The sequence below is a fragment of the Centroberyx affinis genome, unplaced genomic scaffold, assembly GCF_046629955.1.
Source record: "Centroberyx affinis isolate AG114_WGS23_722 - 3 ecotype Tasmania unplaced genomic scaffold, CSIRO-AGI_Caff_v1 ptg000911l_1, whole genome shotgun sequence".
NCBI lineage: Eukaryota > Metazoa > Chordata > Actinopteri > Beryciformes > Berycidae > Centroberyx > Centroberyx affinis.
Window position 1 is genome coordinate 63,852 of NW_027279495.1, and position 25,035 is coordinate 88,886.

Genomic DNA, 25,035 nt, shown 5'->3' on the forward strand with positions numbered 1-25,035 from the left:
GGTGGTGACACACACACACACACACACACACACACACACACACACACACACACACACACACACACACACACACACACACACACACACACACACACACACAGCACCTGCAGCAGAAGCAGGAAGTGAAGCCTGAGATCAGCAGCAGCTTCTGAACCAACAGTCAGAGAGCTGGACTCAGAACTGACCAGAGTAAAAACCTGGAATTTAAAAATGTGTGTGTGTGTGTGTGTGTGTGTGTGTGTGGGTGTGTGTGTGTGTGTGTGTGTGTGTGTGTGTGTGTGTGGTTGGGGTCGGAGCCACAGTGAAAGCCTCAGCTGCACCACAGGTGGCTGCTCACAGCAAACCACAGAGGTTTCTCCTGAACACAATGCTGTGTTTGACTCTTCTGCAAATATTGTTCAGAGGCAGAAATAATCTGATTGGTTGAGTTAAACCTCAGTGGGCGGAGCCAAAGAACCACAGTGTTTCTGGCTCAGTAAAGTGAAGAAACACAGGCTGTTTCAGTGTTTCAGGGCAACTTTGGGTCACAAGCTTCGCTGGAAATATTTCTCACTGAAAAGAATATATCAGCTTGAAATCGAGCCAAGCTTCATCAGAGAGGTTTCAACATCAACCAGAGACAAGAAAACTGGTCAGGTGACCTGTCCTCAGCCTGAGATGTTTTTGAAATGGTCCAACTGCTACTAAATAGTAAACACAACTAGGAAATAATACCTGCGATTCTTTTTAAATAACATTAAATCTAGCAAACTAGCTAGCTGATGGATGTCAGAGCAAAACATAAGTCTATAATCACTTTATGAAATTCTAGTTGATAACCTTGATAAAATTAATAAATTATTAGACTTAGATAATTTACATGTCAGTAGCAAAGAGGAGGCAAGGTACAGAATGCAGCAGTGTCTGATATTTCATCCATTTTCTCTCCAACTGTCAAACTTGCTCAGTTCCCAGTTGCTCATACTTGTTGCCCGTTACTGGAAAATTTGCCCTAAAATTTGCCAGCTTAACATTAGACTGAAGTGAAAAAGACAAGAGGTAAGAGAGGAAGAAGCTAATATTATGAAGCCTAGCGCTCTGCTGCTAACTGAAACAATACAATCTAACCATACTAGCTACTAGCCTGCAGTAGCTAGCTTGGTAAGCTAGTTAGCCTGTGTATTATCTGTCTCCATCTGGTGGAGTTGATAAATGACCAATTTAGAAAGCTCATATTTTATTTAAAGTTATAAAACTGAGGTTAAAAGTTGCTTATATCCAAACTGATGCACAAAGTGGGAGTGACTGTTTTCCACAGATCAGTCTCACTGTGTTCATGCTGTTGAGCGCCACCTGTTGGAGGCAATATGCAAATACAAGCTGTCCCATTGCTGCCATTGTAACCACTGACCTATCAGCTCTCTCATGTTCTTCTTTGAAAAGATGAGAGAGCTGATGCATATCTTGATTCAACCAATTTAGGAAGTGCATGTTTTCCTTTAAAGTCATAAAACTGGGGGGAAATGTTTCTGACAGCCAAACTATGATGGACAAACTGGGAATTAATGATTTAGACAGATTACTCCATCTAGACAACAGGTTTTAAAGCAGATCTCTGGCTCCACCTGGTGGACAGAATAATAAATACACCAGGTGAAACATTACATTACATTATATTACATTACATTACGTCATTTAGCACAGTGGTTCTCAACGTGGGGTCCGGGGACCACCAGGGGTCCTTCAGTAGCTTCCAGGGGGTCCATAGCAAATTGAGGAAGTGATAAATTTCACCATTAGGCTACTTAATTTGCAAGTTACAATTAGAGAATGTAGAAGAAAAGACTATTTTCGCCATAGTTTCAGTTATCTCTTTACCTACAATACAGATAGTGACGGAATTCTGGACAAAAATATTCTCCGATTTGGGTCTGAGAGACAAAATCTCATCAAATGAATGAATAAAGGTTCAAAGGGCACAAATAAAGGCACAAAATAACAAAAATGTGTAGAATATCAAGGAAATTTTTCTAGGGATCCTATTTTTTTTTATCAGAGGACCTGAACAGGGACCCCGACCCTCATGTTGGGAAAACCTGACCCACTGTTGCCATGACAGCAGATCAGACGATGTGATGCTGGGGAAACATCCAGGAGCTTCATGTTCTCTGTTGTTCCTGCAAAGCGGAGAACATGGACACAGGTTCACGAATCAGATATTTTCCTTATCATTTACTGAGCGGATGGATAATAATAATATTAATGGATAATATTTTTCATACCTCACTGCGGGGCGTTCACAAGGGAGTAGAGGACGGCTGGAATGACAGAGGTTTGTCACAGCTGTTAAAATGTCTTTTCAGGATGGACCAGCACATCTCTACTGACTTGGTTCCAGAACAAAACATCCAACAATAATAATAATAATAATAATAATAATAATAATAATGAACCTTATTTGTATAGCACCTTTCATACAAGAAATGCAGCTCAAAGTTCTTTACATGCACCAAGTGCTTCACATAAAACTTGATAATAATAGTAAAAATAAGATAAAGATGAGAATAGAATACATATAATGCATCTTCACATGAAAATAGACATAGAATGAGCATAAAAACAGGGATAGAATGCCATACTAATGTAAAATAAGATGGAGAATAAAACCCACTTGATAATAGTAATAGTAAAAATCAGATAAAAATGAGGAATGCATAACATAAGATGGAAAATAAAACCCACTGAGTAATAATAATAAAAATAAAGTTAAAAAATAAAAAAAAGTACATAGAATGCATAAAATCAAGTAAAATACACAAATACAAAGTGCAAAAAAGAGTTTCAGGCCTGTATCAGGAAAGTCAGAGCGAGTTAAAGGCTAAAGTGAAGAGAAGTTTTTAGCTTTCTTTTAAAAATATTTAGCGAGCTGCTTCCCTGATATCTATAGGCAGAGTGTTCCAGAGCTTTGGGGCAGAATTGATAAAGCCTGCATCCCCGATTTTCTTTCCAATCAGAGTCTGGCATATTTTGGAACCAAAGATCCTCGTGAATCGTCTAGTGTTTTTATTGGAGATACAACGCAGAACCACAGTCTGCTTCTGACACAGAATCAAATCCTCGGACCAGCTGCAAAAAAAAATTAAGGCAGGGAAACGTTTTTTGTTTAAATTTGTTTTGTTTTTGTTTTGTTTTGTTCAAAGAAGAGAGAGAGACAGGAAAGAGAGAGAGAGGGATGAGCCCACTGACTCAGCAGGATTAGGTTAGGGAAACTTAATGAGCAACACTCTCTCTTCACTCAACAAGGGTTAGGGTTAGGGTTAGGGTTCTAGACTAATCATATAGGATTGTCCTCATTAATTTCTCAGAGACTCTAAAAGTCTTTGTAGAAATCCAGTCTTTTCTAGAGACATGCCTGTTAAAGCTGCGGTCAGTTGACATTAATGATGTGCAGCTTGATGAGACTCACCTGGCTCTTCATGGTCTTGTGTGGAGCCTCTGAAACTAGTCTGGAGAGCTGTGAAGGAGGAAAACAGCAAGATCCCATTAGAAGCAGAATCAGATTCAGCTTTATTGGCCAAGTATGTCCACATACAAGGAATTTGACTCCGGTTTTTCGTTGCTCTCAATGTACTTACACAGAATAAATATACAGCTAAAAATATGGACAACAAGATGAACAGAGGTAAACCTAAACATTTAACTACTATGTACAAATATGCATATATATAAAAAAGTATATATATATATATATGTATACGTGTGTGTGTGTGTGTGTATATATATGTATAAACAACACTAGGACAATGGTGCAGAGTGCAAAGATACTGGAATTAGAGCTGAAGTCCTGAGAGAGAGAGAGAGAGAGAGAGAGAGAGAGAGAGAGAGAGAGAGAGAGAGAGAAAGGAAGAATGATCAAATGACACAGAAACAAGCTGCTCTATTTATTTCAATTTGCAATGCAAAAAAAGACTCATCATTGGTCCACAGGCTGCTGGATGCAGGACATGACCTGCAGCAACAGGACTAATGTTCCTTGTTTCAGTCACTGGCTCTCAGTGTTCAGGCAATGTCATCTATCTGAGGTGTAAGCATGCAGAATGACACTAAATAATGAGTTTTATTTTCCATTTTCAAGCCATTTTACTAATTATGGGACAAAGTCTAGAAGCTGCAAATATTCGTTACCTCACAAAAAAACTATCACAAAGATTAAAAACATGATACTAAATCTGTATAATGGAAATATACACATTCACATCCAATAAATAATTTCACGACTCTCCCAAAATCATCTGCAGCTCCTGAGTGGTCCGGGTTCAGAACCACTGGGATAAAAGAAAACACTTTAAGTATTTATGGTGTGTAAGTATTGAAATATTCATCGGGTGCGAGCTGCAGGACTCACAGTGGGAGTCTGGCAGGCTGATGGTGGAGTAGAGCAGCTGAGGCTCTGCAGCGCCGCCTGCTGGAGCGCCAGCGCCGCGCTCCGCCCGCCGCGCCACTGCTTCAAAACCAACAGACGAGACAACAGACAGAGGATGTTCAGGGTTAAAACAGGTTTTTTTCTTTTCAAATGAGATATACAGCTGAAAACTTGTGAAACCCCTATAGAGAGCCTAAGCCCCTCCCCTTCCTCTGTCCACCATCGGACCTTATTTCAGAAAAAATATGTACGGTAGTCAACGGCGAGAGACAAATAATTGTTTGATCCCGTTTGAATTGTGCCATGAATTACACATGTTTTGTCAATTTAAAAGACAATTTTTGCAAGTCAAGAAAGTGTCAGTTTGTGGTGAAACTGTTGAAGTATCAGACTGTGAAAATACATAATCAGAAAGACGACACACCCAAAAGTGGCGTAAGTGACGTCATCACTTTCTCTCTCCACAAGCTCCCAGAGCCTGAAGCTCAGTCCCTCTCAGACAGCAGGAGTATTAAACACAACCTGGAAGGTAGACAGTGAGAACGGATTTAAACTGCTTTAGGATAGTTTTAGTACAGTGGGGGCTAACGTTAACGCCATGCTGTGTGTTTCCTGTTTCCTTCATGTTGGTGTCGGTGAGACAGAGATGTAGTTCACTGAGCCTGAAACACTAAACTAAACGTTACTTTACAGTTTTACCACAAACTGACACTTTCTTGACTTGCAAAATTATCTTTTAAATCGACAAAACATCATATGTGTAATTCATGGCACAATTCAAACGGGATCAAACAATTATTTGTCTCTCGCCGTTGACTACCGTACATATTTTTTCAGAAATAAGGTCCCATGGGGGACAGCGGAAGGGGAGGGGCTTAGGCTCTCTATTTGGAGAGTTACCACAGAACCTGAATGGAGCGAACAGTCTTTCCTCTGCTTGTCATGGTAATTTGGCTAATTTTAAGTGTTAGTTGCTGTGGTGACAACACAAGTCTGGACATTAAGGCTGTAAAGTCTGTCACACTGTGAGAACTGAGCAGATGAGTCTGTTAGCAAACTGTCAAAACTCAACTGGAAGCTAACGTTAGCGACGAGGCTAACGTAGCTTCATCACAGACTGGACTTCTCTCTCTAGCTCTTCTAGTCAACATTAGCATGTTAGCAATCCATGGCAGCAAGGAGACAGAGAAGCTGCTTTGGTTCTTGCTGTAAAACCTCTCAGCTCAGTGACTTGCTGCGAGTCGCTTTATACAGAAGCTAGTCCAACGGGTCACAGCAAGATGGCCGCCGCTCCGACTGTCCAGGAACGATGATTTGAATGGGAATGACCGTTCTATCCAGTCAAGTTCTGTGGGCCATACCTAATCAAATCAGCACTCTTGAATAGGCCCTTTTCACATTGTCATGGTAACAGCTAAACTGGTGCATTACAACTTCCTGTGGCAAGTTTCTTTTTGCGACTTATTGACAAACCAATCCAACAAAATCAACAAAATTGTAATCGTTATGGGGTCATTCCTATGTTCCCAGGGTTCTATGTTCCCCAGTTCTACATATGTGCTCTCCCAGGGTCCTATGTTCCCAGGGTCCTATGTTCCCAGGGTCCTATGTTCCCCAGCTCTATATAGCACATAATGGGAACCTGAAAAAGATGTTCCCCAGCTCTGTATTTGCTTAATATGGTTAGTTAGGTTAGGGTTTAGGGTTAGGGTTAGGGTTAAACACAGGACCCTGGGAACATAGGACCCTTTGTCATGTTCCCATTATGTGCCATATAAATCTGGGGAACATAGGACCCTGGGAACATAGGACCCTGGGAACATAGGACCCTGGGAACATAGGACCCTGGGAACATAGGACCCTGGGAATATGCTCCCATGGTTACTAGCACTAGATAATTAATGTAACAAATTAAAAATTGTGGGCAGGTTAGTGAAGGACAGAGCTGCAACAGGAAGTTGTAATGCACCGGTTTCTCAATGCAGAAGCTGAGAAACAGAATGTGAAAAGGGCCTGTTGTCAGTTGACTGGTTCACCTCAAAATGGCTGCCACAGAATATAATGTTGTCATGGATATCAGCATTGGTTCGGTGTATTTCTGAGCTGCCCCTAACAACACACACCTCTCCTCCTCAGGCAGCAGGCGGTGAAGCCCAGCAGCAGCAGCAGCAGCAGCAGCAGCAGGACTCCGCACGCCGTCAGCGTTATCCACAGCGTGCCGCCGGGTGGATAGCGCCTCTCCGCCCCCCCCAGCCTGTTCTCCGCCCTGCAGGTGACCACGTCCTCCTCCGGGTACGGGACGGAGCTGGTCAGCCGGTACGGTCCGGGCCCGGTGGTCTGGGCGCTGGCTTCCAACGGGTCGCTGGAGGCCGACAGCCAGGTGACGCTGGGCAGCGGATGGCCCTCCGCCTCGCACTGCAGGGTCCTGGTGGGACCGTCCGGGCCGGAGGTTTCCACCACAGAGAGATTCAGGATCTGAGCTTTAGCTAGGAGAGAACAACTTGATCTCATAAAAAGTCGTGAAATGAGCACAAACTCTGAAACATACAAACTGGATTCTGTGACAAAAACACAAATTGGACGCGACATTTTCAGCTAAAGGTCGGCTAACGGTTAATTTTAGAACGCTAAAACAACTTGGTTAAGGTTAGGGAAAGGCTTTGGTCCCCGGCATTGAAGTCAAGCTCATCCGCCCATCCACCACCCGACCACAACGAAGTTTTAACACTTTACGTGCCACCGACCCGTAATTTGGTGTTAACAAGTCATGTTCATTTCATGTAGTTCTGAGAGATCAGGGAGGGAGAGAAGCATCGAGGACAAAAATGAAAAGATTATAAAACACCAACAGAGATCCAACACAGTCTCGTAAAATTTTGTGAAATGAGCACAAACTCTGAAATGCAGATTACGTGTTGTGGCCGCGAATATTCGGAAGAATGTTCTGAACATTCCGAAGAATATTCTGAACATTCTGAACATTCCGAAGAATATTCTGAACATTCCGAAGAATATTCTGAACATTCCGAAGAATATTCTGAACATTCCAAAGAATATTCTGAACATTCTGAACATTCCAAAGAATATTCTGAACATTCCGAAGAATATTCTGAACATTCCGCCACTTTAAAAGGATTACGTGACAATGGCAGGGATTGGACTCGATATTTCAACCTGATCTCACAAAAAATACATGAAATGAACATGAAGTAGTGTCACATCGAAGCAGCACAGTGGAAAGTAAGGGTGTTGTGGTGAGTTTGACCAATCTACCGTGAGTCAAGTTCTAATTTTTAGCGAAAGTTTTCCTTATTTAACTGACCAAAGCCTTTCCCAAACCTTAACCGAGTTGATTTAGTTTAAACTGAACCGTTAGTGTCCAATTCGTGTTTTCTTACAGAATCCAGTTTGTGGTGGAGGAACATAATTTTCACATAATTCGTGTCCTCAGCAGGTAAATCTGTTTCAGAGTTCCTGCTCATTTCACGACTTTTTATGAGATCATGTTGTTCCCCTCATCTATCAGGAAGATCTTACCAGTGACATAAAGTTGTATTTCCTTTTCTAGAGATTCTCCTGTCTTGTCCAGCTCGACTCCGCAGTAGTACGTCCCGTTATTGTTAAACTGCAGCGCCCCGATGCGGAGGGAGAGCACCCCCCGCCGAGGATCTCCGTCCAGAGAGAACTGCGGCGTCGAACAGTCGCTGAGTCTTTCGCTCGAGTCGTTCCTGACCGAACAGCGGAAGAACGGCTCGCCCGTCTTCTCTCTCGCCAGCCATTTGACGATGATCGACCCTGAATAGTCTTGTTGTTTGGAATGCGTGAAGGAGCAGGACAGGACGGCGTCTTCTCCTCTGGGGGCGTGGACCACCGGAGAGACCGCCATGTCCAACGAGGTGGAGAAAGACCCTGAAGGGGAAGGGGGGGGGTTCATGTTTTGATCAATTGAAGCAAGAGTGGAGATTTTGGGCAGCTGCAGAAATCTTTCATACCAAATCTTTTCATACTCTGTGATTTAGGCCTTGTCCACACCAATCCAGGTAAATCTGAAAACACTCTCCAAAGAGGGTAAATTTAATAAACACCGGTTTCGTGTTGCAGTGTGGACAGGGAAAACTGAGCTTTTCAAAAACGTTGATGTGGGATTGTCATGTGATCTCAGGCAGGAGTCAAACAGTCTGTATTCTCCGTGGCTTTGGCGGTCTTGTAGTTGTTGGTTAATAGTGTGGACGGAAACGCAAACAACACGAAAACAGTGTTTTCAGATTTACCCGGATTATTGTGGATAAGGCCTTAGGCTGATAAAATGGCTGGATTTTTACATAAAAATCTTGACTAGTGCAGCTTTAATACTACCTCATCAAAAACTAAAATATTCCCATATGGGTCCCTGGGACAAAATCTCATGAAATGGGACTCCATGGCCTAATGTGTATCTATTTGAGTCTGAGGCATGAAAACATGTGGGAACTGCTTTACACAGTAGCACACCTCCATTTGTTTGAGTTTTGTTTTATCAGTCATTTTGTCAGAGTAAGGTGCTTTTTTCAAATGGTACATATTGTATTTTGGAGCTAAACACTGCAAATGTTTCAAACTATTTGGGGATCAGTGACAACACAGGAGCGCTGCCTTAAACAGGAATGTTAGGAGTTAAACAGAAATGATTAGGAAGCGTGCCGCAGAGAGGCTGCCGAACTCAAAATCATCTTGAAAGAAAACCGAGACGACCAAACAGTAAGATACCATTATTTTGGTGCAATACCAACATGGACATTTTGAGTATTTTTTGGTTTTATAAAGAAAAAAACATCAACAGGGAACAACAGTCGACTTCAGCATCCTGACTATTGGTTGTAACTTTCTATTGTTAATTCATTTACTGTGTATTTTTAATTGGTTTTTAGTTATTGGTCTTTAGTTTGTCTATCAAGACGCTGAAACTCCTTCAAATGGTTGCAAGCCCCTCCCATCCCGCCCCCCCACCCCTCCCATCCCCTCCCATCCCCTCCCATCCCCTCCGACTCCATCACAAAACCTCTTCACCCTCTTATGTTTAAATGCTCTTCCTTCCTATACACAGAAGATATGAGCTTACCTGTGATGATCATTGATAGAATAAGAGCATAAGACTGAATCTGCATCCTTCTGAGACGGGTCAGACACGAGCGACAGCAGAAGCAGAAACAAGGGAAATAAAGTAAAAACTTTGCAGTCTGTCTTGTCACTAGAATAGCACCACAGTGTTGTGAAATCCGGCATGTGAAACTTGTCATTTCCTGTGAGAGAAATAGGGAAGGCTTTGAAAGAGATCATGCTGTAGAAAACAAATTCAAATATACACACACACACACACATACACTACCAGTCAAAAGTTTGGACATACCACATTTTTCTTTATTTTTACTATTTTCCACATTTTAGAATAACAGTAAAAACTATGAAATAACACAAATGGAATTATGCAGCGACCAAAAAAGTGTTACACAAATCAAAACTATCTTATATTTTAGATTCTTTGCCTTGATGGAAAGGCAAAGGCTTTGGAAAGAAATTCATACATAGGATCAACTTCACTATTTATATTTGACTAAGAAACTAATTTCAAGCATTTAAGCAGAAGACTGTAGATCAAAATGGCTTTAAGAGAATGAAACAGAACATTCAGTCAGGTGGGTCCAAAACTTGGAGGTGGTGGTGTACACACACACACACACACACACACACACACACACACCAATAAGCTTAAATAATCAAACTGATGTTCATCCCATTGAACTGAATGATAGATAGATAGATAGATAGATAGATAGATAGATAGATAGATACTTTTTTTAATCCCGGAGGAAATGTAGGCAGCCAGTAGCTTAAATACGGCACACAATTAAATACACACAATAAATATTTAACAATACACACAATAAAAATTGACCTGTATAAAGTAACTGCACTGTACATAAACATAAGATACTAAAAACGTTAAACTACTTTAAACTACAAGGTCCTATACATATGGAGATTGTTCATACAGTAGATAAATAAATAATTCCACAATGCAAAAAATGGTTGTGCAATGACAGTAAATAAAGTGACTTAAAGTGCAGAGTAAGCAGGGCTAAACACACCAGTGAAATAAAGCAAAAGCACAGAGCAGAGACATAGAGGTAATGGTAATGTCAAGTGTCAAACAAAACTGAAATTTCCAAACAATATTAATTTTGTCAGAGTTTTTAAATAGAATTTGCCTGTTCTCATCAGTTTAGACAGCAGATTTGTGCGTCACAATATCATAAATATCCACATATGATCACAACATGATTCCACTGAAAGACGATAAAAGATAATATTGGATCAATGTTGGATTCCTTCAGCTGGGTGCTACAGTCTGCCTTTAATGCTTCCAACAAACTGTTCTCCTATTAAAAAAGACATGAAGGGGAATATCCACACTGTAGAAATAGAAGGCTGGAAAGACTGAAGCACACAGCTGTGACTGGGAGACACTGAGTCACACTGACACACACACACACACACACACACACACACACACACACACACCCATCCTAACTTATTGTGTTGTGTCTTCAGCAGTCTCATCATGGACGCCCAGTTGGTCTGCAGCATTCTGAGCCTGCTGTTATCTGTTATAGGAGGTGAGCACGCACACACACACACACACACACACACACACACACACACAGAAACACACACACATTCAGAAACACAGCCCTATATCTTTCAGATTGTAATGTGACTGTTCTCTCTATATTTGCGTTCCTTGTTCTCTTTGGTGACAAACCTTGCAAAGCTTGTCAAAGGAGGCTTATCAATCATTCTGGACTCTGATCAATCTAAACGATCGCTCTGATCTCTGATTGATTTCACCTGTTAAACCCACTTCACTTCAGTCATGAAGCAGAGGAGAAGATTCAAGGGTTTTGAGCCTGAAGACCACCGAGGCTTGATCCGCCTCGCAAAACAGGATGCAACTCAGTTTTAGCAAGGTTTTATTAATGTTTTGTAAACTTCGTGTACGCAGAAAAAAAAGTGAACATGCTGAAAATCCCACTACTATGAGAGGAGAGCAGTTTGTGTGTCCCACCATGGAGGAGAGGAGAGGAGAGGAGAGGAGAGGAGAGGAGAGGAGACAAGGAGAGGAGAGGAGAGGAGAGGAGGAGACAAGGAGAGGAGAGGAGAGGAGAGGAGACAAGGAGAGGAGAAGAGGAGAGGGGAGAGGAGGAGAGGAGACAAGGAGAGGGGAGGGGAGAGGAGACAAGGAAAGGAGAGTAGGATACAAGGAGAGGAGAGGAAAGGAGAGGAGAGAGGAGAGGAGACAAGGAGAGGAGAGAGGAGACAAGGAGAGGAGGAGGTTATAAATTCTAGTATTAATATAACGATGGCATGGTCACATTGTTGTCCTGTGTTGTTCATGAGTGGGAGGTGGTGACATAAGCCTAATTTGACTGACAGGTTTGGCCTTTTTGTAGCCAAAAGTGTTTCAGTCATCATAATGGATGTGTTTGATGTTATTATACTGGATAATTCATATGGATCTATATGAGCTCTGTCTGCTGGAGAGTCTACACAGGAAGTAATGGATGCACAGAGTTTGGTTATAACCAAGAGGTGGGGACTCGAGTCACAGCTTTAATAGCTTGAGATTTGACTTGAAGCATGAAGAGAAGACTTGAGACTTGACTTGACTTGAACTTTGATGACTTGAAAAGGTTTCTAAAGTCTTGACTTGAGATTTTGTGTTTGCAGAGGTGGGATGTAACAAAGTAAAAATACTTCATTACTGTACTTAAGTAAGAAAGGAATGATTGAATTTAATGAAGTTGGAACTGATTCTAGAAATCAAACTCATGATGCTCTTACCAAGTTTTTATCCTATTAAAACCATATTGCATTGAAAAGTCCTAGATATTTAGTTTTCTTTAAGATATTAAATTGATACTGGACTCTTGATTTGTTCTGACTTGACTTGCTGTTCTACATTTAGACTTGAGACTTGACTTGGGACTAGAGCAGAGTTGACTTGGTCACACCTGTGGTTATAACATGATCATACTAACTGCTAAACAATTTGTTGGCAATTAACAGCAGTTAAAAAGACAATTAACAGGTAATTAGCACCCAGTCTACCATTAGATAGTTAGTAACAGGATGACAAACAGAATAAACATTAAGACGGTCAAACCTAGATAAGCTTTATCCTCTGCGACCCCCCCTTCCCCCCCAGGTCAAGGCTCCGTTGACGACGGCTGGTCCATGATCATGCCGGCGGAGGTGCGGGCCATCGAGGGTTACCCGGTGGTGCTGCCCTGCACCTTCAGCCACCCGCAGCACTCGCACCACTCCTCCCTGCAGGTGCTGTGGCGGCTGGGCCACGGCCAGGGCGCCGCCGTCCTGTTCCGCTGCACCAGCCGCGCCGCCACCCGCGCCTGCGAGCCCGGGCCGCAGCAGGACCACCGCTACCGGCTGGAGGGGAACCCGCGGGAGCACGACCTCTCCCTGCGCATCAACAGCGCCGCCCTGCAGGACAACGGGCGCTACTACTGCCGGGTGGAGGTGCCGGGACACGACCACGTCAGCTACGAGGACAAGATGGGCACCAGGCTGCGAGTCGAGGGTAGGCAGCGTCCTCCTCCAGTACAAGTACTGTGACTTTGATTATATTTCACCCAGTGGTGGAAAGTAACTAAGTACATTTACTCAAGTACTGTACTTAAGTACAATTTTGAGATACTTGTACTTTACTTGAGTATTTCCATTTGATGCTACTTTATACTTCCACTCCACTACATTTCAGAGGGAAATATTGTACTTTCTGCTCCACTACATTTATTTGACAGCTTTAGTTACTTTTCAGATGGAGATTTGACACAATGGATAATATAACAAGCTTTTAAAATACAACACATTGTTAAAGATGAAACCAGTGGTTTCCAACCTTTTTGGCTTTTGACGTCTTACAAACAGCAGTGTGTAGTCGGGTCACATTTCAGATGTCTATGAGTTGTTAACAGCTCCAACAAATAGTGATTTTTCCCTCTAAACCTCACATGGTTTCATTTCAATAAATGTTCAAATGATCCAATATCAAAGAACTGAAAACAGATTTGTGTATCAGAACTTTGTTTTTTCTTCTTTCCTCTCCCATTAATCATCTCATGACCCCTCAGATTTATCTGGTGACCCTTTGGAGGGGCCCGACCTCTAGGTTGGGAACCACCGGACTAAACTAGCTAACTGTATATAAAGTAGTTCAAACTAGCTCCACCTCCAGCAGCTACAACAGTAACATGCTGCTTACACACTGATGCTTCAGTATTAATAATCTAATGATGTCATATATAATAAAATATCAGTCAGAGGGACCAAACCACTACTTTTACTTTAATACTTTAACTACATTTTGCTGCTAATACTTATGTACTTTTACTAAAGTAGGATTTTTCATGCAGGACTTTTACTTGTAATGGAGTATTTTTACATTGCTGTATTGGTACTTTTATTTAAGTAAAGGATCAGAGTACTTCTTCCACCACTGGTTTTACTTAAGTAGAAGTAAAAGTACTGGTGTAAAAATCTCTAAAAGTACAAAGTGTGTGATTTAAAATGTCGTCAGAGTAAAAGTTCCTGAGTTCCTCTTTAGAACAGAGAACGTTGTCAGCTGTGATCTTTTCCATGTGGTTCTAAAAGGAGAGAGGACAGAGTTCACACTAGATTCTTTTCACTGGAAACATTAGAAATGAGAAAATAAAGTGCAGAAACAAAGTAAAGTCAGATTCCTCTTCTCACTGTGAATGGATCCACAGTTTGTCAGTTTACAGTTGATCCAGTTTCTGTTGCTGATGGAGAGACACAAAACATGTCAGTGTTTTCTGGTCTAACTTGTCACCTCAGCACATGGACTGTAACAAGAACAATTTGTTTATTTCATAGTCACAGTAACTCTGAAAGGTTCTGTGTGTATCATTTTAACATCAATAAATCATCAGCACAGACCATCAGCCTCTATCAGCCTCTCCTCTGCATCCTCCATAGTTTCTCCACCTGGTGGATCTGGAGGGAAATCTGCTGGATCGCTTTACGGCACAAAACAGGAAGAGGTTCTGTTCCTCCAGAGCAAACGGAGCTAAAGCTGAAAGAGTTTCTGGCAGCAGATGGTGGAAGGAGGGAAAGGAAGATGGAGAAATCACTTCCAACATGTTGATCCACTTCAGGGAGGGGGGGGGGCAGGAAGCAACAGGGCTTATGGGAAATGTAGTCTTAATGTGAAGAAACACTAGAACTAACAACACTACTGCTGTGAGATAGAGGAGAACAATCGACTCCACCATGCTCTCATTGGTTTACAGTAACTATACCAAGCTAGTGCTGTTACTTTGACAGTGATATTTTGCTGGTTTAAAAATAGTAAGTAAGTAACACTTTATTTATATAGCACTTTTCAAAACAAGGAAATAAAACAAGAGGCAGGTTAAAAACAAACAAACAAAAAAAAAATCAGAGGCAAGAGACAACCAAACAAACAGAATTAAAACAGATAAATGAAAAAAGGGCAAAAAAACAAAACACGCACAGGACATAAAGTGCAGACAAGTAGTGCCACAGTCTATAGGAACATGAAATTAAAATGATAAAACCCAGTAAAATGAACATTAATAAAATGCCTGTTGGGTTTTAAGAAGTGATTTAAAAAGGGAAACTGAATCTGCCAGTCGAACACACAGAGGGAGGCGATTCCATAGAGGTTGGAGCTAAAACTGAAAAGGCACGGTCACCTCTTGTTTTAAGTTTGGATCGCGGGACAAGAGCCTTGGTCTGAGGACCTGAGTGGCCTCGCTGTGGTGTGTGGCTCCAACAATTCCGAAATATAGGAGCCCGGCCTCGCAAAGCTTTAAATGTGATCAGGAGTATTTTAAAAATGAAAAACGCGACACATAGCGCTGTAAATAATTCTCTGTGCTTCTGGCTGCAGCTGCCCCGAGGATCCTGGGCCTGTCAGTGGAGGGCAGCGAGGAGACGGGGTACAGGGCGCTGTGTCGGGTGCAGGGCTCCCCGCTGCCGGACGTCCAGTGGCTGGGTCCGGACGAGCTGCTGGAGGGGGCGGCGGTGGGCCCGCTGGCCCAGGGCTTGCCGGGCTCGCCGGGCCACTACCACACCGTCAGCCAGCTGCGGGACGTCTCGCCCGGCCAGCAGTACACCTGCAGCGCCTCCAACCCGCTGGGCAAGGAGCAGGCCACGCTCTACGTCCTGCCGCCCCGCCCCGACGCCTCGGCGGGCGGGGCTTCGCCTCCCCTGCTGCTCCTGCTGTCCGTCTCCCTGGGGGCCAAGGTGCTGCTCCTGGTCGGGATGGGGGTGTGGATGGTGCAGGGAGGGGCGCTGCTCGGCTTCGGCTGCTGGGGAAATAACAGCCGCTCCGCCGTGTTTCTGTTTTTTTTAGGTTTGATCTTTCTCTGCGTTTCATTATCTAGAAACTCTCTGGGATCTCTAACGTCTCCTGGAGAGTTCAATGTTATATCAGGCCGATATTGGCATTTTATTAAAGATCAATTGATTACATATTTATTGTAGAATTGATCAATGCTACACTGGTTGTCTATGGGAAGCTCTTAACCTGAACTGATTGTAAGGGGACATTTTGATTAGATTCCATATAACTATCAACCAATATGTTATTATTATTATTATTATTATTGTTAGTAGTAGTAGCAGTAGCAGCAGTAGTAGTAGCCTAGTGATAGTAGTAGTAGTAGTAGTAGTATTGTTATTATTATTACTGGTTCCATGGTCTAAATGCTGTTCTAGGTTTTTCCACCCTGCAAAGAATAAAAATCTGGGGGAATTTTTTTTTGGGCACTTTTTTGGTTGAGTTTAAATATATTGAGTATTGGCACAAAATATCTACTTTTGGCAGGTTTGGTACAAAACAAATTGTTATTGGTATTGGCCTTCAAAAACCCATAACAGTCAAACCATAGTCTCCTATATATTGCCGGTCAACTCTCTTACTATAATAATGTATTTATGAACTGAACTGAACCAAACTAAGCTAAACTAAACTTTTCTCACCAGGAAAATACATTCAAAGTAGTTATGCATGTTCATGTTGTCCATGCCGACTGATTTATTGTAACAGCAAGCAATAATGTCGAACAGTCTTAATATATTCCTCTAGTCTCTGAGTTTTCACCTTCTGCCATTTCTTCAGTAAAGCTACACTGCCTAACAGTAAAGAAATTAATCTTGCTTAACCTGTGATAATAATCTTTAAATGTATCAATCTGCTCATGCAATTCCATTTCTGAGTAACACTGTATAATGCTGTTGAGAGTATGTCAGGAATACTAGAATATGTTTAAATGTGATAATGATGAGAATCGCAACAGTAATTGATTAAACAAATATTGAAATTGGTTGTTGGATGTTGCCAGGCAATAAAAGACAGAAATACAACACCAAGTTTCACTCAGTATCATACTTTTATTAGAATCATTCAGTAAAATTACACATAATAGTGAGTTTACTCCCATACATAGACACTCTGAAACTGCCAAACTGTTGAGTAAAAGAAGACAAAGTGATGGACATTGGACTTTCTCTGACCAATCAGATCCCTAGCTCAGTGTATTTACTGTATATAGTATTGTATATATTGATTTTAATAAATAGATTCCAGGTCCAATCTGTTATTTCTGAAAGGTTCTGATTTGTAGAATTGTCATGAGGAAATGCAAACTCTAGATTTGAGCCTAATTTGAATATGATAAATACAATAAATAGGATATGCAAACATATTGAAACAAACCCCTGTGATCACATGGCAGTCGATCTTGGAGTCACGAGAATGAGCTGCTTTTCTTTTTCACACTTTAAAACAACATATTGATTTGTTTGTTTCCCATTCATTGGAAAACTGATGTCAGAAAATGTTTCTATAGCCTACTAAATAAATAACACACAGGAAGAATGATGCGTTGGTTACAAAATTATAGTAGAAAAATATACAGATAAAGATATATCAACAAAGATATATCAAGAAAATCAATAGGCTTAAATCACTGATCAACTAACTAGACAATTAACATTAACATTACCTTTGTGTGTGTATTGATAGCCTTATGATATTTTGCACTACTATATGTTCATCACACTTCACACTTGGGCAAAGAAAACTGGTTTCTAACTTTTGAACTAGTGAAGGTGCGCTTGATTTATCTTACTAGTTATTAAAATGTAGCCTTCTCTTTTTTCAGGTGTGTAGTTTCCACTGACTAAACAGAGAGGCTCTGCAGTCTGCCCAAACACTCTGAGTTGTAGCTTGAGAAGAGTCAGCTCAGTTAGCCTGAACAAACTGTTAGCTAGCTAACTAGCCAGGAAACACACTGATGTTACAGTAATGTTAGCATGAGACTACTAGCCAGCTAATGCTACCTTCTGTTGTTTTTAACAAGAAATGGTGGTTAGCTGACCAGCAGCCTGTTGCAGCTGTTAAACCTCAGACAGAGGTTAATGGTTGCATCAGCTGACTTCCAATGTAGACAACATAAAACTTACACTGACCCCCTACTAGTTGTAAAGTCTTCCATACAATAGCCTTTGGCCTGGCAAAATGATATGATAAATCGAAAGACTTGCTGCAGAACTCAGTGTGGTTTTGATTCAGTATGTGTGTACACACTACTTTCCTGAAAAGTGAGAAGGTCACATCCACTACCTCACGACACACTTGCAAGATAAGATAAATAAGCGCAAGATTTTGCCAGGTACCCTCAAATGAATTTTATCCCTCTTACGCCTGTCCTACCCAACATGATCTCACACAAATATGTGAAATATGCACGACTTGTTAACACCAAATTACGTGTTGGTGGCTCGTAAAATGTACGAAACGGTTACGTGAATGACGCACGACTATAAACAGCAAATAGTGTCACAGTGAAGCAGCCCAGTGGACAGTCAGGGTGTTGTGGTCAGGTGGTGGATGGTTGGATGAGTTTGACTTCAACTCTGGTGACTGGAGTTCAATTTCCAGCTTGTAGGAAGGAAATTTCTACTGTCAGTCAAATAAAAATTTTTAGCTGAAGTTCTTCTTCTTTAACCATGACCAAAGCCTTTCCCTAACCTTATCCAAGTTGTTTTAGTTGCCTAAACTTAACCATCCAACCTTTAGCCGAAAATGCTGTGTCAATTTGTGCTGTTGCCACAGAATCAAACTTGTGTTATTGTCACTGAATCCAATTTGTGGTGGAGGAACGTAATTTTCAAATAATTTGGGTCCACAGCATGTAAATCTGCGTTTCAGAGTTTGTGCTCATTTCACAACTTTTTATGAGATCATGTTGGTCCTACTCCACTGGTAAGAGGACGGGCCCGCTGTAGCAGACAGGGATGGCGGTCTTACAGCAGTCCTCATCGCTCCAGCTGAAGTCCTTCTTGGTGTCCAGACTCATCATGGCACACTGGCCGTCCTGCACGGTGCCTGGCTCTCCCTGCTCCCAGTTAGTGTCGGTGACCGGATCCTTGCTTACCCAGTACCACTCCCCGGTCAGGGAGCTTCGACGCAGGCCGATCCATACCTGCTTTAGCTTGTCATCCGTGGTCTGGCTCAGCCTTGCGGAGACTTGTTTCTGGAGCTTGTCCTTGTTGAGGCTGATCAGCTGGAGGTTCTTCTCTCTGCAGTACTTGACCGATTCGGGCCAGCCGCTTGCCACTTCTCCAATCTCCAGGACTTCTGGAGTCAAGACGCAGCCCCTGAAATCTGGGAGATGTTATAGGTAAAATCTGAATCAAAATCAACTTAGGACACAGTTTTGTTTATTTGCTTATTTGTTCGTAGTACTTTTAAATCTCTGAACCCATCGTCTATCGGTCTGACGACGATTAGACTCTGGGGGCGACGGCCAATATTTCGGGGTTTCTGGTGTAGCCAGCGGACATCCGGGCCAAGACTTCCTCTTCTGTGCGCTGGTCATTGTTTACAGTCCGATTAGCAACTTGAGACGCGAGAATGGAGTTGGAAAACACCTACAAAAAGTATCGATGTTTGTGTGTTGTACTCAACTCCAACTCCACCAAGTTGAGTACAATACACAAACATCAATACTTTTTGTAGGTGTTTTAGGTCCAGACGACATTTCGGCTAATCTCTATAAACTGTATATATCTGCATATCTGCATATGAGACGTCGTCTCTCAACTCCGACTCCATTCTCGCGTCTCAAGTTGCTAATCGGACTGTAAACAATGACCGGCGCACGGAAGAGGAAGTCTTGGCCCGAATGACCGCTGGCTACACTGGGAACCCCGAAATATTGGCCGTGGCCCCCAGAGTCTAATCGTCGTCTAATCGTAGTAGGCGAATGCATCCACCCTGCTTATGTCATCTGGGGCTAAATTGTGTCACCGCCAAATATCTTTGTATTAGGTTAAAGTTAAGTTTTGAACATCACATTCAAAATCTTATTCTGTGTATTTTGCTGCCTAGGCTGAGATCAGATCCCTTCAGTGCATCTCAATCTGACTTTAGGATGGAGGATGGACACAGAAAACATGAATATGGTGAGGAGTGTGTGGCTCGTGTGCGGTTCACGGTGAAGAACAATACCTGGAGTTTTGCTGATGCTGGGGGCGGGGTTCCCAAACACAGCAAGCTTTTTCTTTCCCACGAAATAGACAGCCATTTTGGAGGAAGTGTGCCAGATGATGTTTTTGCCTGCCGTTAGTACGATGTTCGTCGAGACATAGTCCGTCCCTTTCATTTCCTGCCACTTGGGGCTCGACAAAGGATTACTCCCTAGGCGAACCCCGTCAGTCTGGTCCTTGTGGACCACGAGCACGGCATAGTTATTGATGTTGGGGATGTGGTTGAGTATGTAGCAGGAGGCAAAGTCCTCTTCCGGGATCAGGCTGAGGAGCATGCCGGGCCGGTAGAGGAGGACTGTACCGGAGGCCTTCACCATGGACGAGTCTGCGTTGAAGGGAACTAGACTGGCTTTGTCTGACAGAAGTAGAAATGTCTCACTTTCAGCATCCTTGGCCAGAATTGGTGGAACGAAGAACTTCAGCTTCTCCTCGTTGGCTGGCGGCAGAGGGGTGAACAGCATCCCGCAGGTGCAGTTGACCACGATGGCGCATGGGTGACCGAAGAGGACCGCCACTGGGCTGGCGGCTTTCACCGACCGCATCGCCTCCGACTCTTTCACCCAGAACTGAGCAAGCTGGTAGGGTTCAAGCGAAACCTCGTTGCTCACTGCACCTTCCAGGGTAACTGTGTTTACTTTGTCAGAGTTGATGATGACGAGCTTGAACGGACCTCTTTCCGTTACGTCTGTAGTGACTGATGACGCAGGCTCGGTGGTTCCCTTGATTCTGGGCACTGGCGGGATGTGGTACTCTGTGCCCAAGTTGTTAGCGGACACAACCAGAGCAGTCTGCATGCTGTCTTTTTTTAGGTTGATGGCATGGACAGCGACAGGTTTGGTGCTGGTGATTTGGAGGGTATTATTGGACATTTGTGACTTACTGAGCTCCATTCGTGCGTCGAGGTCATAAACCCACGTCTCCCCCGCCTGCAGTTGCTTTGTTTTTCTATGGAAGATATGCGCCTGAACGGTGACCGATGTGCTGTAACGCAAGGCAGTGATTTGGACCTTGTTTTCGGGCGCATCAGGATGGTAATAGGCGATGTTCTCCGGAAAAGCAACGATGAAGTGAACACCTGTGCTGTTTTCGGGGAAGGTGGCTGTGGATTCTAGAAAAGGAAACAGCCGGCTAAAGCAATGATCTCAAACTTCCAAACAGTCATAATTTCAACTGGTAAAGATTTAACAAAAAAACTGGTAGCTTCAAGTTTGGTGATTTTCCATAACTATAAAAAAAAAACAAGGAAACCATGGTGTGTTATAGTTAGACCAATTTTCATGTCCCATGAAAACCATTGTAAACTAGGAAGATAAGGCTGCTGTACTAAATTCTTGAAAAGCTGACTTTTTGAAGATGCGTTATCAGTTATTGATTTGAACACCTAGCATATTTGAGCAATATCAAAGACATATTCAGTAGAGTTTTATTGATTTTGGATGACTGTTGCAGCTCTGCTTTACATTTAAAGCGCACACACAGGCAACTGAGGGCAGATGACAGTTGTGAACGGTGTTTCTGTGCAGGTTTGGTTTACCTTGGTGAAGTGCTGCCAGGATCAGGAGGAGGCCTGGCACCAGAGCCATGGCGGCCAGAAGATCAGCTCTGACAAGCTCTTTGGGTTTGTAGCCAGTACCGACAGTTAGTTCCCTGTGGTTAAAACCAGTGGTGGAAGAAGTACTCAGATCTTTTACTTAAGTAAAACTACAAGTAAAAGTCCTGCATTCAAAATGTTACTTAAAGCAACAAAAGTAAAAGTACTCATTATGCAGAATCAGAATTCAGAATCATTATTCAGAATAATACAGTATATATTATATTATTGAATTATAATTATTGATGCATTAATGTGTAAGCATAATTTTAATGTTGCAGCTGGAAAAGGTGGGGCTGATTTCCACTACTTTATATATAATAATACATCACAATTTATTAGTTGATTATATTTTGTATTAATAATCTGAATCAAAGTAACTAGTAACTTAAGTTATCAAATAAAGGTAGTGGAGTAAAAAGTACAATATTTCCCTCTGAAATGTAGTGGATTAGAAGTATAAAGTAGCATAAAATGGTAATACTCAAGTAAAGTACAAGTACCTCAAAATTGTACTTAAGTATAGTATTCAAGTAAATGTACTTAGTTATTTTCCACCTCTGGTTAAAACAGATCTCTATAGACACAGATGTATCACTTTTAAATGTACTTTTGTACCTCATCACATATTCACACATTCAGCCTTGTCACCAACACTGGCCTGTTTCAAAGAGCTTGGCTATAGGTTTGCATAGATATACGGCTCGCTGTGTACAACCCCAATGATATAACACCAAAATCAGTGATTCTGTGATCTGTTGCTCCAGCAGAGCAGACTGGAGATCTCAGAATCACTGATTTGGGGGTTTTATCATGGAGGAAGATGCACAACCCAAGACACTACCAGAGTTACACAGACCCTTAAAGGGGAATGCTACCCATTTTAAGAATTCACATTATGTTCAGTCAATACTTGTGAACTTGCTCCGCTCTCTCCTAAAGCCAGAAATGTAAGAGCAAACCCTTGAACTTGTGATGTGACTGGGATGTAAAATCAACAGCTGCTCTATGCATAGACAATGAATGGGGTGCTGACTTTCTAGAGCCATAAGATGCTGACATGAGTTGAGATGCCAAAACTCACAGAAATCTTATGGGTCAACAAAGTCAGCGCCCCATTCACTGTCTATGGAGCAGAGTCAGATTTTACATCCTTGTGGTTCACAAATACTGACTGAACTGTCTTCGGCCACAGGAAGAACATGAATTCTTTAAATGGGTGTCATTCCCCTTTAAACGGGTCGGCCGTAGCCTAGAGGCCAGAGACCACCGAGTGTGACACCAAGTCTGACAAAGTGATTGCTGGCAAGAAAGTAAAATTCACTATTGAATATGATTAAGCTATTAGCAATCACCTGGACTTTGGAAATCAAGCAGTCAACACAGATTAACTAAATTTTTCCACAACAGATTTATGTATACAGTCACTTGGAGTGTAGTGTATCCTGGGTAAGCTACCAGAGCAAAGAACTGAATCAACTTCTGTTTTTTCTTGTCTATGTGGTGGAGTCAGTCTCTCTCAGCTGTATATAATCACTAAAACATGATTCCAGTAGTTTTAGGTCATCATTACCCATAAGACCATGTGCTCCAGTTCCCAAACTGACAAACAGGCAAACACAAAGAAACAGAAGCAGCAGGGGAAGCTGACTGTTGAATATTATTAAAGTTATACATGATCCCAAGACCTTACAGTCCCATTTTTGTGGATTTAAATCACCTGGACTTAGGTAGGACTTAGGAGGTAACAAACTTTTATACGAAACAGATCTACATGTACAGTTGCTTTTTGTAATGAAACCCTTCATAAGCATTTCCTGACATGTAGCCAGCAGTATGCACCAGAGCAGAAATGAATCAGCTGTTCCATTTTCTCCTCCATGTGATGAAATCTCTGTCTTACCGTCAGCAGGTCGGTCTTCACCTTCAGCAGCAGAGCGTTTGCTGAAATCACATCCTGATGCTCTTTTCTCCTTCAGACATGGAAACACACATTTGTCAGTCAAACTCTATTTGGAAACTTTTGCATAAGACGCACAGGGTCAGTGTTGTGTGTGTGTGTGTGTGGTGGGTGGGGAGGGGGGGGGGGGGGGGGGGGGGTGAGGCCTCAGGGTGTCGCCTACATGAGAGCTGTATTCAGTCAGAGAGAATCAGTGAAGTAGTGAAGTAGTAGTAATAGCAGTAGTAGTAATAGTTGTAGTAATAGGAGTAGTAGTAGTAGTAGTAGCAGCAGCAGCAGCAGCAGCAGTAGTAGTAGTAGTGGTAGAAGTAGTAGTAGTAGCAGTAGCAGTAGTAGTAATAGTAATAGCAGTAGTAGTAGTAGTAGTAATAGCACTAGTAGTAATAGCACTAGTAGTAACAGTAGTAGTAGCAGTAGTAGTAGAATCCTGTGTGATCTCCAACAGTGACACAGCAAAGCCAGACTGGATAATGAAGCACAGTGATTAATATTAAAAGATTAAAACAAAGTGAAGATGAACTGAACTCCTGCAGGTTTGTTGTTTGTTGTTTTGTTGTTTTGTGTTTTCTGGTCTGATCTGGTGTCAGTCATGTGACTCCAGACTCAGTTTGACAGTAAAATCAGCTGCCATTCAAATCAGTCTGGCCTTCAGACTGAGCTCAGGGTCAGCAGCTGTTCACAGACCAGCTGCTGCTGCTCAAGGAAACACAGAAAATCAACGTGGAATAGTCAGTTTGAACAGAAGATTTTTATCTTATTGTACATTTTGATCACTGAGTTTTGCAGTTTATTAGAAGCATTTCAACAGCCTTTTTCTTTTTGTTTCAATATATATAGTTATGAATCAGAAATGATTTTTTTTTTTTATGTTTTAATTGATTTATTAAAAGCAAACGTGTGTGAAATGATGAAAATGTAAAACTTTTACAATAGAGTAGCCTAATATCAAAAATGATTAAGTGAAAGGTAAAGTAAAATAAACAGGTAAAATATTGCTTTAAAGTTACATTTTGGGCACATTAACACATGACAACTGTTAAAAGACTGAAAATAGAAATATGCAACAATATTAATTATTCCTACAAAAAAAATTTCAATGCTTTTTATTGGAAAATATAGCCCAAAATATAACATTCAACTTATAAAGCATAATAATATCACAATTATTTTCTGCAATATAAAAATAAAGTGACTAGATTCATAGATACATAATATAACTCAGTAAACAGACAAAAGGAAAACATAAATCATTTGTGAGTGTGTATGTTATTATTATTATTTCTAATCTCTAAAGGTCATACATGAAGTGTGCTGCAGGAAGTCTGAAGAACAGCTGACAGATTCTCCGGTTCACATGTTGATCCACCAGATGGAGCCGCTGAGCAGTTTCACACAGACAGAGAGTCAGCCTGCTTTCATAGTAGTACA

General features: G+C 41.9%; 3 protein-coding genes and 1 long non-coding RNA gene across 4 annotated transcripts; 1 reads left to right on the forward strand and 3 right to left on the reverse strand.

Moving 5' to 3' along the window:
- Positions 1-1,201: 1,201 nt before the first annotated feature.
- Positions 1,202-4,483, reverse strand: LOC139645814 (uncharacterized). Its single transcript, XR_011695252.1, has 4 exons — positions 4,385-4,483; positions 3,446-3,493; positions 2,262-2,297; positions 1,202-2,156 (listed from the first exon to the last, which is right to left on the reverse strand). It is a non-coding gene; the product is annotated as an uncharacterized lncRNA (long non-coding RNA).
- Positions 4,484-6,511: 2,028 nt separating this feature from the next.
- On the reverse strand, positions 6,512-9,618 carry siglec15l (sialic acid binding Ig-like lectin 15, like). The gene is made up of 3 exons (XM_071521664.1): positions 9,501-9,618; positions 7,940-8,311; positions 6,512-6,888 (listed from the first exon to the last, which is right to left on the reverse strand). Exons 1-3 carry the CDS (start codon positions 9,544-9,546, stop codon positions 6,512-6,514), a joined length of 795 nt encoding a protein of 264 aa, XP_071377765.1. The 5' UTR covers positions 9,547-9,618.
- LOC139645819 (sialic acid-binding Ig-like lectin 15) lies at positions 8,182-17,032 on the forward strand. Its single transcript, XM_071521665.1, has 5 exons — positions 8,182-8,298; positions 10,991-11,055; positions 12,645-13,034; positions 15,390-15,854; positions 17,025-17,032. Exons 2-5 carry the CDS (start codon positions 11,001-11,003, stop codon positions 17,030-17,032), a joined length of 918 nt encoding a protein of 305 aa, XP_071377766.1. The 5' UTR covers positions 8,182-8,298; positions 10,991-11,000.
- LOC139645817 (IgGFc-binding protein) lies at positions 16,886-23,590 on the reverse strand. Its single transcript, XM_071521663.1, has 4 exons — positions 23,551-23,590; positions 21,591-21,703; positions 20,019-21,164; positions 16,886-19,172 (listed from the first exon to the last, which is right to left on the reverse strand). The coding sequence occupies exons 2-4, from the start codon at positions 21,637-21,639 to the stop codon at positions 18,760-18,762; spliced, it is 1,608 nt and encodes a 535-aa protein (XP_071377764.1). The 5' UTR covers positions 21,640-21,703; positions 23,551-23,590; the 3' UTR covers positions 16,886-18,759.
- Positions 23,591-25,035: the final 1,445 nt, after the last annotated feature.